This window comes from Pleurodeles waltl, chromosome 2_1 (assembly GCF_031143425.1).
Source record: "Pleurodeles waltl isolate 20211129_DDA chromosome 2_1, aPleWal1.hap1.20221129, whole genome shotgun sequence".
Classification (NCBI taxonomy): Eukaryota; Metazoa; Chordata; class Amphibia; order Caudata; family Salamandridae; genus Pleurodeles; species Pleurodeles waltl.
Window position 1 is genome coordinate 639156083 of NC_090438.1, and position 13749 is coordinate 639169831.

The following is a 13749-nucleotide window of genomic DNA, read 5'->3' on the forward strand; positions in this document are numbered from 1 at the left end:
AAGGCACATATCTGTTAGCACTACATTTCAGCCACAGAAAATAAGTTTAAAACTATTGGTGTACAAAATAGTGCAATGTTTTCCTTCCAAAACGTCATTAAATTCCATGAAATTCTTTCATGTGAATTTTCACGAATTTCATTTAATACAAAAAAAAAAAGAAAGCAGAATAGTGTTCGAGCTTTATTGTGATGTAGAGGAACAAGTTACCAACCTTTGGTAACTCTTTCTAATAGATACTCTAGTTAACTGCAGATTTCACACCTTAGAACATCTCCCAGGTGTCCGACTGAATCTGGAGAATTTCTAGTAGTGATCCCATGACAATAGGTTTCAGTTTGCACCGCTGGACTGACTCAATGCTGTCTCAGAAGTGACAGCACACAGCTGCATATAAGCCTCAAAACTTCACACCCTAGGGCCTTCACTTTGGAGTTCAAGTGGCAGGATGGATAAGTTACTTACCTGTAAATCCTAGTTCTCTTCCAGGGGTATCCTCATCAAAGTCATAAACATTGAATATTCCCGCCCTTGTGCGGGGACCCCGGAGCATATATAAAATACACATATATTATCATGTGTAAAAACAGCAATGCAGGCTATAATCATAAACAGGCTAAAAATGCTTTATTTCTATGAAGTTTTTTTTTTTTTTTTTTTCATATTATGAAATCACAATAGAGAATAAATATCTACCCAAACCCTTAAAACTGGGCTTAGGGAAGTAAGCAGCAGTAAACACTAGAGAAAAAGAGAAAAAACTACATTGAAAAACCAATGGAGCATTCTTAGCCAATAGGCTGCATGCAGGTTAACACAGGAGAATCATAAAAACTTTGGCACCGTGCCTTTAAGACCCTGAGCACCTCCAGTATCCCACCATGCCTCAGGGGTGAAGGAAAGGTGACAGTTGGTTCACAGTTAGGTCAGTTCTTTTTTACGGTGACAATCTGTGTAACTGATTCAAAATACAGTCTGTCCTGCACTTCTAGGAGACGTGCGTCCGGGGAGGAGGGTGGGTTGTTTATGACTTTGATGAGGATACCCCTGGAAGAGAACTAGGATTTACAGGTAAGTAACTTATCCTTCTCTTCCAGGGGATCCTCATCAATAGTCATAAACATTGAATAGATTAGCAAGCCCATCCCTAAACTCTGCGAACTGTCCAATAGAAGTGCAGGAATAGATACGTATTATGCAAATACATTTCTCAGAGAGGCCTGCCCCACTTGGGCATCCGCTCTTGCATCGGAGTCTAAACAGTAATGTCTAGTAAACGTATGCACAGACTTCCATGTAGCAGCCTTACAAATCTCAGATATTGGAACATTGTTAAGGAGGGCAGCAGTAGCCGCTTTTCCCCTTGTGGAATGCGCTTTAGGCCTAGCTAGTAATTGTTTATTAGCCAGCTGGTAAGTATTAACAATACAAGAAACTATCCATCTTGATATCGTTCGTTTAGATGCTGCCTCTCCTGTCCTCAAATGACCATAATTTACAAACAAGCGGTTAGAATGTCTAATCGATTTTGTCTTATCCAGATAAAATTCCAGCACTCTTTTCAAGTCTAAGGAGTGCAATGCTTTCTCTGCCGGAGTCTCCGGATTGGGAAAGAAAGTCGGTAAAGATATAGTCGGATTGATATGGAATTCTGACACCACCTTCGGAAGGAAAGATGGGCGAGTTCACAGAACCACTCTATTGTCATGAAAAACCGTGTACGGTTCTTTGGAAGACAAAGCCTGGATTTCGCTGACCCTCCTCGCTGAAGTAATGGCCACTAAAAAAGCCGTCTTCCACGTAAGGTGTTGTAAAGAGGCCTTATGTATAGGTTCAAAAGGAGGGCCCATAAGTTTTGACAATACTATGTTCAGTTCCCATGGAGGAGAAGGTCTCCGAATGGGTGGAAAAACTTTTTTCAAACCTTCTAAGAAATCCTTGACTACAGGTTTCGTAAAGAAGGATTCCTGAGAAGGTGACTTGCGATAGGCTGTAATGGCAGACAAATGTACCTTAATAGATGATACCTGCAGACCGGACTTTGCCAGATGAAGCAAATAGGACAGTATGACATCCTCCTGAGCCCGTATGGGATTCTGACCTTGTTGACAGCACCATATGTAGAATCTCTTCCACTTAAAAGCGTAAGAACGCCGCATGGAAGGTCGTTTGGACTCTTTCAAGATGTTCATGCACTCCTGTGAGAGCCCTAGGTGCTCATACTGCAGGAATTCAGGAGCCATGCTGTTAAGCTCAGAGAGGGTAGGTTGGGATGTAGAATCCTGCCCTCCATTCTGCTCAGAAGATCCGGTCTGCACGGCAGCCTCCTGTGAGGTTTTTCCGATAGGTTGAGGAGATCTGTGTACCAGAATTGACGGGGCCATTGTGGCGCTATGAGAATCATTCTGGTTCTGGATCTGTAAAGTTTGTTGATCACTGCCGGTATGAGGGGAATCGGCGGAAAGGCGTAGAGAAATATCCCTGACCAGTCGATCAACAGGGCATTCCCTCGAGATCCCGGACGGTAGAACCTGGATGCGAAGTCTGGGCATTTCTTGTTTACTTCGTCTGCGAAGAGATCCAGTTGAGGTCGACCCCATTGAGCGAAGATGTAGTCGACGACTTCGCCGTGTAGGACCCAATCGTGTGCGTCCTCTAGGTGTCTGCTCAGGAAATCTGCTTCCACGTTTTGTTGACCTGGCAGGTGAACCGCTGTAAGTGACATTCCTCTGGCCAGGAGCCAATGCCATATCGTTTGGGACTCTCGAGATAGGGGTACGGATCTCGTTCCCCCCGTTTGTTCAAATAATACATCGTGGTTGTATTGTCCGTTTGTATTAGGAGAGTTTTCCCCTGAATTAGTGGTATGAAAGACTTGAGAGCCAGATGGACCGCTCTGAGTTCTAGCAGATTGATGTGGTACTGCTTTTCCTTGTCTGACCACAGGCCCTGAGCTTGAAGGGGACCCAGATGAGCCCCCCATCCCTGAAGAGACGCATCCGTTACCAGAGTGTCGGATGGAACTACCTGGTGAAACGGAGCACCTACTGACAGGTGAGGTCTGTGCATCCACCATTTCAATGACTGAAGTGCTACTGCCGGTAGTCGCACTCTGTCCTCCCAGCGACCTGTCCTTTGGCTCCAGTTGCTCTCCAATGCCTCTTGGAGGGGCCTCATGTGGAGTCTGGCATTTGGGACAATAAAAATGCATGATGCCATGGAGCCCAGCAGCGATGTCACCCGACGTGCCGTAGGTGCGTTGGCTTTCAACAGGTCCTGACACTTCCTGTCTATTGAGGATAGTCGTTCCTCCGAAGGATACTCTCTTTGGAGCTCTGTGTTTATTATAGCTCCCAGGTAGTGAAGGTTCTGTGTTGGAATCAAGGTTGACTTTTGGTAATTGACCTGAAGACCTAGAGACTCGCAAACTCTGAGCACAATGTCCCGATGGCTTCTCGCCTGCTCCGGAGAAGAAGCCTTCAGTAACCAGTCGTCTAGGTATGGGTAGATGAATATCTTTTGTTTTCGAAGATGCGCTGCTACCACTGCCATACATTTCGAGAAGACGCGTGGGGCAGATTTCAGGCCAAATGGTAGAACTCTGAACTGATAATGCTGTAACGCTACTTGGAAGCGCAGGAATTTCCGATGTTTTGGAGCTATTGGGATGTGAAAATATGCATCCTGCAGGTCGATGGAGCACATCCAGTCTCCCTGATGTAGCGGAGGGAAAATCTGGTGAAGCGCTAGCATCCTGAACTTCTGTTTCCTTATGTATTTGTTCAGCAGCCGTAGGTCCAGAATTGGTCTGAAAACGCCCTCTCGACCCTTCTTTGCCACCAGAAAATAACGGGAGTAAACCCCTTTTCCTCTGTGCGCAGGTGGAACCTTTTCTATGGCATTCTTTTGTAAGAGGGCGAGAGCCTCTTTGCGCAGCAGGCTGAGATGAGATGGATTGCATTTGGTTGGTGGCAAGTGTAGTGGAGGCTGTTTGAAAAGAAGAGAGTAGCCATTTTCGACAATATTGAGCACCCATTTGTCTCTTGTGATAGAGTGCCACTCGTGAAGATAACCTGTAATATTTCCCCCCCACCGGAGTGGTGTACAGTGTCGAGGGAAGCGAGATCTCATTGTTTGGCCGGCGCTTTCGGAGTGGACTGTTGAGGTCTACTTGACCCTCGCTCCCTTGTGTTCCTTCGCTGAAAAAGAGGGCGTCCCTGCCGTTGCTGTGGCCTTTGGGACCAGTGAGGGGTTTGAACCCTCTGCTGGAAAGGGTGCCTGTCATAAGGCCTATACCTCCGCCTGAAATCTTTCTTCCTTTCCAGGCCCACTGCCCTCATGGTATCCACCTCGGTCTTCATGCGGGCCATTTCCTCGTCTGCATGGGCACCAAACAGCGAGTTCCCGGCGAATGGGAGATTCAGGATGCGTTGTTGTGCTTCCTGCTTTAAACCAGTGAGTCTCAGCCAGGAAGACCTCTTTGCACAGATTCCATGTGCGTACCCATGTGCAGCTAAATCCGCCCCATCTGCCGCCGCGCTGATAACCTGGTTGGATACCAGGCATCCCTCTTGCAGGATCTCTTGAAAATCTTGTCTGTCCTCTCTGGGCAATTTCTCTGTGAATCTATTGAGAGAGTCCCACAGAGAACGATCATACCTGCCCAGGAGTGCAGAAGCACTGGAGACTTTCATTGCCGAAGCCGCCGTACCGCACATCTTTCTCCCCAGAGAGTCTAGATGCCTGCTCTCTTTATCCGGGGGGACCGTGGATGATGATGCCACCGAGTGGGTCTTTCGGGCTGCGGCTAATATTACCGAGTCCGGTGGCGGATCCTTCCTGAGGAACAAAGGGTCCTGTTCGGGAGCCTTGTATTTTTTGAGAATCCTAGCCGGGGCAGATTTGAGTGTGGCTGGGGCCAGAAAAGTGTCCAGGGTTGGCTGCAACAAACCAGGCACTAGAGGCAGCAGCTTTTTTGACGCTGATCTCTGTTGCAGAGTCTCAAAGATGACTGACGAGGAGGTAGATGGCTCTGGAACCTCTATGTTTAATTTCTGCGCTCCTCTTAACAGCACCTCGTTAAAGGTGGTAATGTCATCCACCGGTGAGACCCTAGCAGGTGGAGAATCTGTTAGGGTGGGGGAGTAACACCCGACAGATGATCCTGACGACGACCAAGAGGGTGATCTTCTTCGTGAACGAGACCTGGATCGTCGTTGAGAACGAGACCTGCTGCGAGACGCTGTAGCAGAGCGCCCAGGCCTCGCGGTCGGTTGACGAGGAGCAGAACGAGCCCGTCCTGCCCTTGCTGTCGGTGATGGCGTTCTTGGCAGGGAGGCAGTAGGCGAGTACATTCGCGAATACTGCGAATCCGGGGAGGCCGCTGGTCTGTTAAGGCTCTCTAGCCATCTTGGAGATAGATTGATGGGCGAAACATGCCCAGATGATGCCGCTCTTGAACGAGATGAGTCGCTCGGTATGGAGACCACTGGAGATGGTGCAGCCTTGTCTGGCGTGGGGCAATGTTCTACTCCCTGCGGGACAGGTAAAACCTGTGTCGACGTCGAAGGGCGCCCCATCGGTTGCTCTTGCCTCGACGTTGAGTGTCTCGACGTTGAGTGCCTCGATGTAGAGTGTCTCGACGTCGAACGGCGATCTTTGGACCTCGGCCTGCTCGCCGTCGTGTGCCTCGACGTGGAGCAGTGGGAGGCCGACGGCGGATGTCTCTCATGCCGTCGTGGCGATTTCGACGTCGTGTCTCTTGACGTCGGGGGGCGCACATCCTTTGGCGGCGACCGGGCACGCCGGCGATGGCTCGACGTCGATCGGCGGGCTGCCGTCGACGGAGACCCGCCCCTGCGATGGTGTTCCCTCAACGCCGTCTCCTTCGACATCGGGTGTGTCGCCGTCGACGGCAATCTATGCCGGTGAGACGGTGGTAGCGACGACATCGACGGGGAACAAACAGGTACTTTCCTACCTGCTGACGTCGACCTAGCCATTCTCTCCTGAGAGTGGCCTGCTGGTTGTCTGGGAAGTGAAGAGGACGATGTTTTCTGCCTCTCATGAAGCCCATGTAGCCTGATCTTTTCTCTGTCCTTCAGAGTCCTCTTTGAGATATTCTTGCAGTGCTTACAAGTGTCAGGGCAGTGACTCTGAGGCAGGCACACAATACACAGAGAATGTGGATCTGACTGGGCCTTCTTCTTCCCACAAGAAGGGCATTTGACAAAAAGTGAAGGCATTTTTCTGTCAGGAAAAAACTGCCAAGCTCAGACAAAGATGTTATCTGTCGAATGAAAAAGGAAAAAACGCTTTTTTAAAGAACTGAGAGCTCAATGCTCCAGGATCCTCTCAGAAGAAGCCGGAAAAAAGAACTGACCTAACTGTGAACCAACTGTCACCTTTCCTTCACCCCTGAGGCACGGTGGGATACTGGAGGTGCTCAGGGTCTTAAAGGCACGGTGCCAAAGTTTTTATGATTCTCCTGTCTTAACCTGCATGCAGCCTATTGGCTAAGAATGCTCCATTGGTTTTTCAATGTAGTTTTTTCTCTTTTTCTCTAGTGTTTACTGCTGCTTACTTCCCTAAGCCCAGTTTTAAGGGTTTGGGTAGGTATTTATTCTCTATTGTGATTTCATAATATGAAAAAAAAAAAACAAAAAAAAAAAAAAAACTTCATAGAAATAAAGCATTTTTAGCCTGTTTATGATTATAGCCTGCATTGCTGTTTTTACAGATGATAATATATGTGTATTTTATATATGCTCCGGGGTCCCCGCACAAGGGCGGGAATATTCAATGTTTATGACTTTGATGAGGATACCCCTGGAAGAGAAGGGGTTGAGACTCCATTCGCTTTCTTACACTTGCATTTGAACTTTGACCTACCTTAAGATTTTGATTAGGGAGTGAAGTGGTCACAAAAAAAGCCCCATGGCAGAAACCGAAACTTGTAGAGGGAGAAGGACATGTAGGAAGAATGATGTCTTATTTTGTTTGGCGATGTACAACTTTCCATACCGGTCTTGAATTGCATTTGGTGCATTAGGTCACATCAGTCTCACAACTTCAAGTCGTGGCCGGAACCCAGACACCAAAGGCACACCTTGTAGGGGTTGATGCATGACATCTGCTTACTGCAGTCATGGCACAGTTTGCATTATATAGTTTTAGGTGGGGAAATCATTCCCTAGCAGACTATTTGAAGAGCTATTTGGGGTCGTCAGAAAACTGTCAGTGTGAAGGGGTGGCACCTCTATGCAGCACTGCTCTTTCATTTCCAATGTGGTATAGAGTCAGCCCTGAAATGCACACCACCATCTACTGGGACACAAGAGTAATTCTAGAAAATTCTCCTGATCCAGTCTGTTGCCTAGGGAATATTGAGGAATCTGCGGGTGGAAGTATCCATCAAAATAGCAATTCTAAATTCTATATTACAATTTATGATGTGCAGAAAGTAGGGACAGTCACATCACTCCATCTGAACTGCTGAAGTTTTGAAATGGCATCTTTTGATGTAATTTATGCCAACAAAGTGCAACACAAACCTATTACAATAATGGGGAAACAATGAGCAGATCAACTTTTTACAGGCCTCAGCATGTGTTGTATCCATGTAGGAACCACATCAGGCAGTAGTGCAAACAGTGTGTGTTTTTTGGTGAGGACTGACTTTATTTGTATATTGACAGGAACTAGATTGCCATATGTGCTTGTAATGCATTATAAATGTAGATCCACGTTGTTAAGTGGATCCATATTTAATATATATCACAAATAAATATTGTCAGCTCATTACTGTCGTGTGACCATAAACACACAAAAAATATTTTTAAGGAATGGGACTGTGAGGGATAAAATTATTTTATAGCCTGAAATAAGGCAAGAGCTAGTTATTTCATTTCCCAAACAAACCTGAGCTGTACGGTTGGGGGAAGGAATTATGGTATACAAATAAGCCATTTCAAAACCACAGCAGTAGGGATGCAGTGCTATGGCTGTTGACGGAAAAGGGAACCGTAGCAAAAAGTCACATTCAAAGGGGAAGAGCAGCTTCCTGCATTATGTGAGAACGACAAACGGCACAGTGCACTGATGCATTATAATCGTTACAGTAAATGTTTCCATTAAAAAAGGGGACATCAAACGTAGCCAGTATTTGACAATTATCTTTTTTGTGTCAAGCATTCCCAAAAGAAAAACTTTTTTAAAAAGCAGACTCGTAAAATATGAAAACAATGTCCCCAATTACGGTGATATAATGAATCAAATTATTTGTGTGATAACTTTGGTATAAGCGACTGGAATCATGGTAATGCAGACTGTTTCAAAATTGCTTACATAGGTGGGAAGACAACTTTTTTCCCCGGATGTTCTCGTTTGTTGGTAGTGGAGGGTGGAAATACGTTGTTCGGAACCACTGTAGTTTTCTCAGGCTTGCCATTTGGATTTATTGCAGGGAGTTTTATGTGCTAAAAAATAACATGCATTTTATTTAGTTTAAAAATATATATATAGTGACGGCAACAATGGATGAGCAGCAATACATGTGGCAAAATACTTATTTTCTGTTCCAGATTCCCCTTGCTGAAGAATATATGCATTGCGTGAACTCTCTTCACAAATCATCAAGTAATCATGGCCTTATAACACGAGGTTTCTTTGTTCTATTGTCAACAGCAGGTTAACAATGACTTGTGTCCCAACATAAGAAGCGACCCTCACTGACACATCATCAGTAGAATATACCAACATCATGGAATGCTGTTCATGGAACATACCTGCCCAGGGTCAGACTCTCCCTTACAATGCCATCTTTAGTTCCACCCTCTAACAAGCTGGGTCAATCAGAAATGAAGCCAAAAAGAAATGGGTACAATGATTCCAATTATGAATTAAAGAAACTAGTTATAAAGAACTGTGCGTATACATCTGGGCATTAGAAAAATGTAAAATTCAGTGTTGCAGTAGATACAAATATTTAACTTACGTTACCCCCCAAATAGATGAAGACAAGTGTAAATGATGAAAATGTTTGTGAGCAACTAATGTCAAAACAGCCTTGATCAGCTTGGCAGACGTAACAAACGCATTAAAGGTAATTTATATCCTGAGCAAAAGACCCTGCCAGGTTTATAGTTAAATGGTCTTATATGTGCTGGGTTTCTCCTGTTCCCAATGTGTAGGAATATTTCGCAGAAAGAGACAAAAATAGTGATAGCAAGAAAAGCATGAGGCAGCCAAGGGATTAAAAACAGTTTCCCAGAGATCTCTTAATAGAACTATGCATTGCTAATAGAAGAATCATCACCAGCATAGTGCCTGCAGAATATGTGAGGGGGCATGACTGCACTCCAATTCTCTGTGATTGAAATTGACCTTGTAAGTGTCGTCAATGTTGCCACTGCTCTGGAGTAATGCAGCGAGATCTGATGGAAGACATCTACCCTGTAGAACATAGCAATGAGATATGGAGGAGGTGAGCCATCTCTAATCATTGGTTACAATGCAATACTGGCTACAAAGTTACAGATCAATCACTCTGTGCACATAAAATATGAGAGCGTGACTGCCAATAATAATATCCATAAATGTATGTGTAAAAATACAAATGGAAAAAAATCCCTTCATTTAAATGAAATTGCACAACACAATAGGAACATAGAGCAATCCTAAAAGCCATCATGTTCTGGTAGAGCACCTTACATGGTTCTGACCACAAAGGTCTTACAGCTCACTTGTGCAACTCAAAGATGTGACCATTCAGGATGTTTTTTCTATGAAAGCATCTTCAAATTACAGTAAGCTATTGGTCTATAAAGATTGTGCATGAGATGGGTTGTGACATGTTTAAGTCCCATACCCTGATAGCTACTGTGACAGAAGTGGAAAGATAGAGAAGTCAGATGTGGACTGATGACCTACTCATCCTTGCAACTAGACCTCTCCAATTAATTAATTAGGGTCCAGAAGCTACCAATGTTAACTTGCATTACACCTGAATACTGGAGTCTGCTGTCGCTTGACTGTCCACAGAAGAGGAAAGGATTGATGCCCATAGCCAAAGCAGAAAGACAAATCCACAACCACTTGATACTCTGAGATCTGGATTTTCTTGTAGCCACAAGAACCTCCAAATTGGACTGGGAGATACCAAGATGAGGAAGACTAGTTCCTCGAGACCAAGGTTGCATAAATTAGGCAACAGCAGGGACTAGCATAACAGTCCTCATGATAAAGGCATAGCATGTCATACCATAATCTTCTAGGATCAGGATGACAGGTCATTTCTGAGAATCTTCTTTAACCTGCCTAGCATGTACCATTGTCTAGTCTCTAGCTTTCAAAAAGGCAACATTTTTGTCTTTCCTAGTCCGTGTGCTGCAAAGTTGTTCTATTCAAGGCATCTAAAAGCCTAGAACAAGATGTCTTGGACTGCTGGGATCCCTTCATGGGATGAATGGAGATTCTTGCTCAGGCCCTTTGCTTGTTCAGAAATCCTGCCACGAGGAGCAGATGCAACATACTGTGGAAGGTGACCCATTCCCACAGGACTACTGCCACCCAGAAAGCATATGACAAGTAGCATAAATCTGCCTTCTGAAATGTAACAAGGCTGTGGTGTTTACCACCAACATCTTTACTGTGAACACAGGGATAATGCTTCTAAAGCCAGGAAGACTACCTTTAACTATAACATACTTATGTGTAGGGTCAAATCAATGTTGCCCCACTAGACCGTGATGAAGAGGTACTTGCAATGTGCACCGCAGCTCTCAAAAGAGTCTGTGGTGACAATGATCTGCAGTCATTACAGGAGGAAGGGAGAACCCACCAGTAGCTTGGGTAATAGGCCCATCACCTGAATGCTGAAAGATTATACAAATTGGTTTGGAAGGACGAATATTTATGTTCAATAGCTGGTTCATCCAGCAAGCTATCAGGTGAAGATACAGGTCTCAACAAGCTTGATGTGGGGGCCAACTATGTTGGACACCAGCAGTCTTAGAGGTCCCCTGTACCTCCAGATTGTGAAGAACGTGTGACCTAAAAACAGGTTTGTGGTTCCCTTTATGGAAAAAAAGTCTTTATTGAGGATTAAGGCAGAGGAGCATCCCTTGTCTGGCATGGCCTAATACAAATGTATTCTCCAAGATGTGTCAGAGAACCAGAGATCCTAAAGTATAGTAAAAAAGGGCTTAACTGTGCACAGTCAACACTCTGGAAGATATATTTGCCAGACAACCATCCATACCCATATCTAGAATTTTGGTAAATACTCAGTCACTATCAATACAAAATGCTCCATTTGGTGTACATTAGAGTGCCTGTTTCCTTAAGTTGAACCCTGCTGCAAGCCTTTGGGAACAAAACATGAAAGTATGTGGCTTGAAGGTTGAAAGAGCACAACCAACTATTGTTCTGACTTGTTCAGCATTATCATCCATACGAAGAGCGTCAAATGGCTGATATGATACAAGCATAGTATGAGGTGAAGCTCCCTTCTCTTCTTCTGATTGATGAAATAATGGTAGTCATAGTCCAGTCCCCTTTTGGAAGGCAAAATGGGTTTGACGGTGGCACCTCTTGGGGGTGTGGAGCATAACCATGGCAATCAACAAAGGAACTCAGCAGTCAGTGGTGATTTGGGTACATTGGTGGTACTGGTGGGGAAGGTTTCCCCTATTGGAATGGCAAGCATTTCAAGAAGAAAAAAAAAAAAAAAAAAAAAAAAAAAAAAGAGTGCTTGGGGATTGCACTGCACACTGTTACTGTGACCTTTATTGTGTATTGAGAAGTGGGCTTGTGGACTGGATTTCAACCTGAAGCACCTCGACATGGAGTGAGAGGCTGCAGCTGAAGAAGGTACGGGGGCTGGTTGGAGGTTTTGAGGGAAAGGAGACTCAGGTTTTGAAGGGGTGGTAACCCTGGCTTACTGGAAGGAGTTTTGATGTTACATTCCTGGCAAAACAGATTTTGCCTAGTGCTCTCCTCATGCACTGCTTAAAAATAACTTGAATATCTATCATCTATTAGGCAGCATTAGCAGGGCATTAGAGCGTTACATGATGTGGCACAAAATATATTGTGATGGGTAAAGCACTAACATTTGATTCAGTTTATAACTGTGGATCAGTATGGATAAGGAGCTGTAAGGAAGGTATCAATGGTAGACGTAGGGTCTGTCCCCATTTATATGTAAGCAATATTGAAGAAAATATGAAACCATTAGAGATAAAATCTACTTCTACAAATGAATCACTGAAATCTGTGGGATTCCTTAGCATGACACAAAAGTGGAGAAACATCTTCTGTCCCCGCTCAAAAAAGCAAAAAACGCCAAGAAATAAAAATATATCAACAGAAACATTTCCTTAGCACTAACTTGCACACCTAACCTGTTGAAGTATGTACAACTTATAAAATAATCCATAGTTGTGCTGACATTCATAAAACAGTCAGAGTGCATAAGAATCAGTAGCGACACAATCATTCCATATCAAATGTAATGCCCATGGTACATATGTTAATCCTTGCACAAGGTAGTGTCAAAGATGCAGCGCCACATCCTCATTTGGGGACTATTTGTGAAATATTTACAACAGCCCAATTGGCTGTCCCACTGGGGATTCTGAATCAGTGCCCAGAGAGGACACCACTAATATTCCTTAGTCAAGGGCCCAGAATCATCTGTTCATATCAAGCTTTCACGCCATTTTCTGCAAAGTGGATCCACAAAAGTGGTAGAGTGGGAAGCAGTAAAACAGGTGTCAAGGGTAAAAGTTGAGATGTCCCATGGCTGAAAACTGCTCGGTTTCAGTTACTGATATATCCCACTTAAATCAAGGCAGTCTGATATGATAAACTTCTTGACATTTGATATATGGAACTGGTGACAGATTAACATGTAGTATTCTGGTGTTGCAACTATTGCTAGTGTACAATCCTCTGTTTTGGGTACATGAACACAACAGGTCCTATTCACAAAGCTACTTTCTAGAAAGTAGCATCATAATCTTTTAAAACTCTTTCATATACTCGCATATTTCTTTGTGAAATGGTCCCAAAACATCTAAAACATTTAACTAATACAGAGTTGGAAGTGTATGTAAGAGTATGTAGAAGAGTACTACTGTACTACTGCTTTCACTAACCAAACACTTTCGTGAATCAACATCCCTAGTGAATGCACTTTATCAGTGATTACTAAAAACTGAAATCAGTACCTTTTTTTCTCCTTCATTTTCTTTTTCGTTGTCATCTGCATCTCTCTGCCAAACTGTCTTAATATCAAAATCAAACGGCCCTCTGCGGCTTTCATACTTGTTGTCAGACTCCTCAGCCTTTGACTCTTCATGGACCATATAGTCTGGCAAATATGATGCAGCAGCACTATGGACAAAGAGGATGAGAAATTAAAAATTAGTTTACCTGGAATGGTACAAATTCCAGACATGAAAGCTTTGACAGAAAAAACACATTACTCGTGTGTAAAACGTTCTATATGCTTAAAAGCGAACACAGACATTGAAAAAATCGTGCATCGCTGGCACAGTTTCCTTTCCTCTATCAGTGGTCAGGTTACACATCACTCCTTATCCATGTCCACAGGGACATTACTTCGAAAACACTCTATCAAGTGATGGTAGAGACAGATGGGTGCATTCCAACAACAGTGCAGTGACTTTAGTCCGAGACCGTTCTAAAACTATGCTCACTAAAGGATAAGAGTACTTACGCTTT

General features: G+C 44.1%; 1 protein-coding gene across 3 annotated transcripts in view; it reads right to left on the bottom strand.

Annotated features, from left to right (window-relative positions):
- The window catches only part of C2_1H7orf57 (chromosome 2_1 C7orf57 homolog), a 238286-nt gene that overhangs the window by 118844 nt on the left and 105693 nt on the right, over positions 1-13749 (bottom strand). For all 3 annotated transcript variants that reach the window (XM_069216108.1, XM_069216123.1, XM_069216116.1), the window contains exons 5-6: positions 13233-13398; positions 8347-8477 (exon numbers count right to left, since the gene is read on the bottom strand). In XM_069216108.1, the coding sequence (XP_069072209.1) occupies positions 8347-8477; positions 13233-13398 (297 nt within the window). The remainder of the gene's footprint in view (positions 1-8346; positions 8478-13232; positions 13399-13749) is intronic.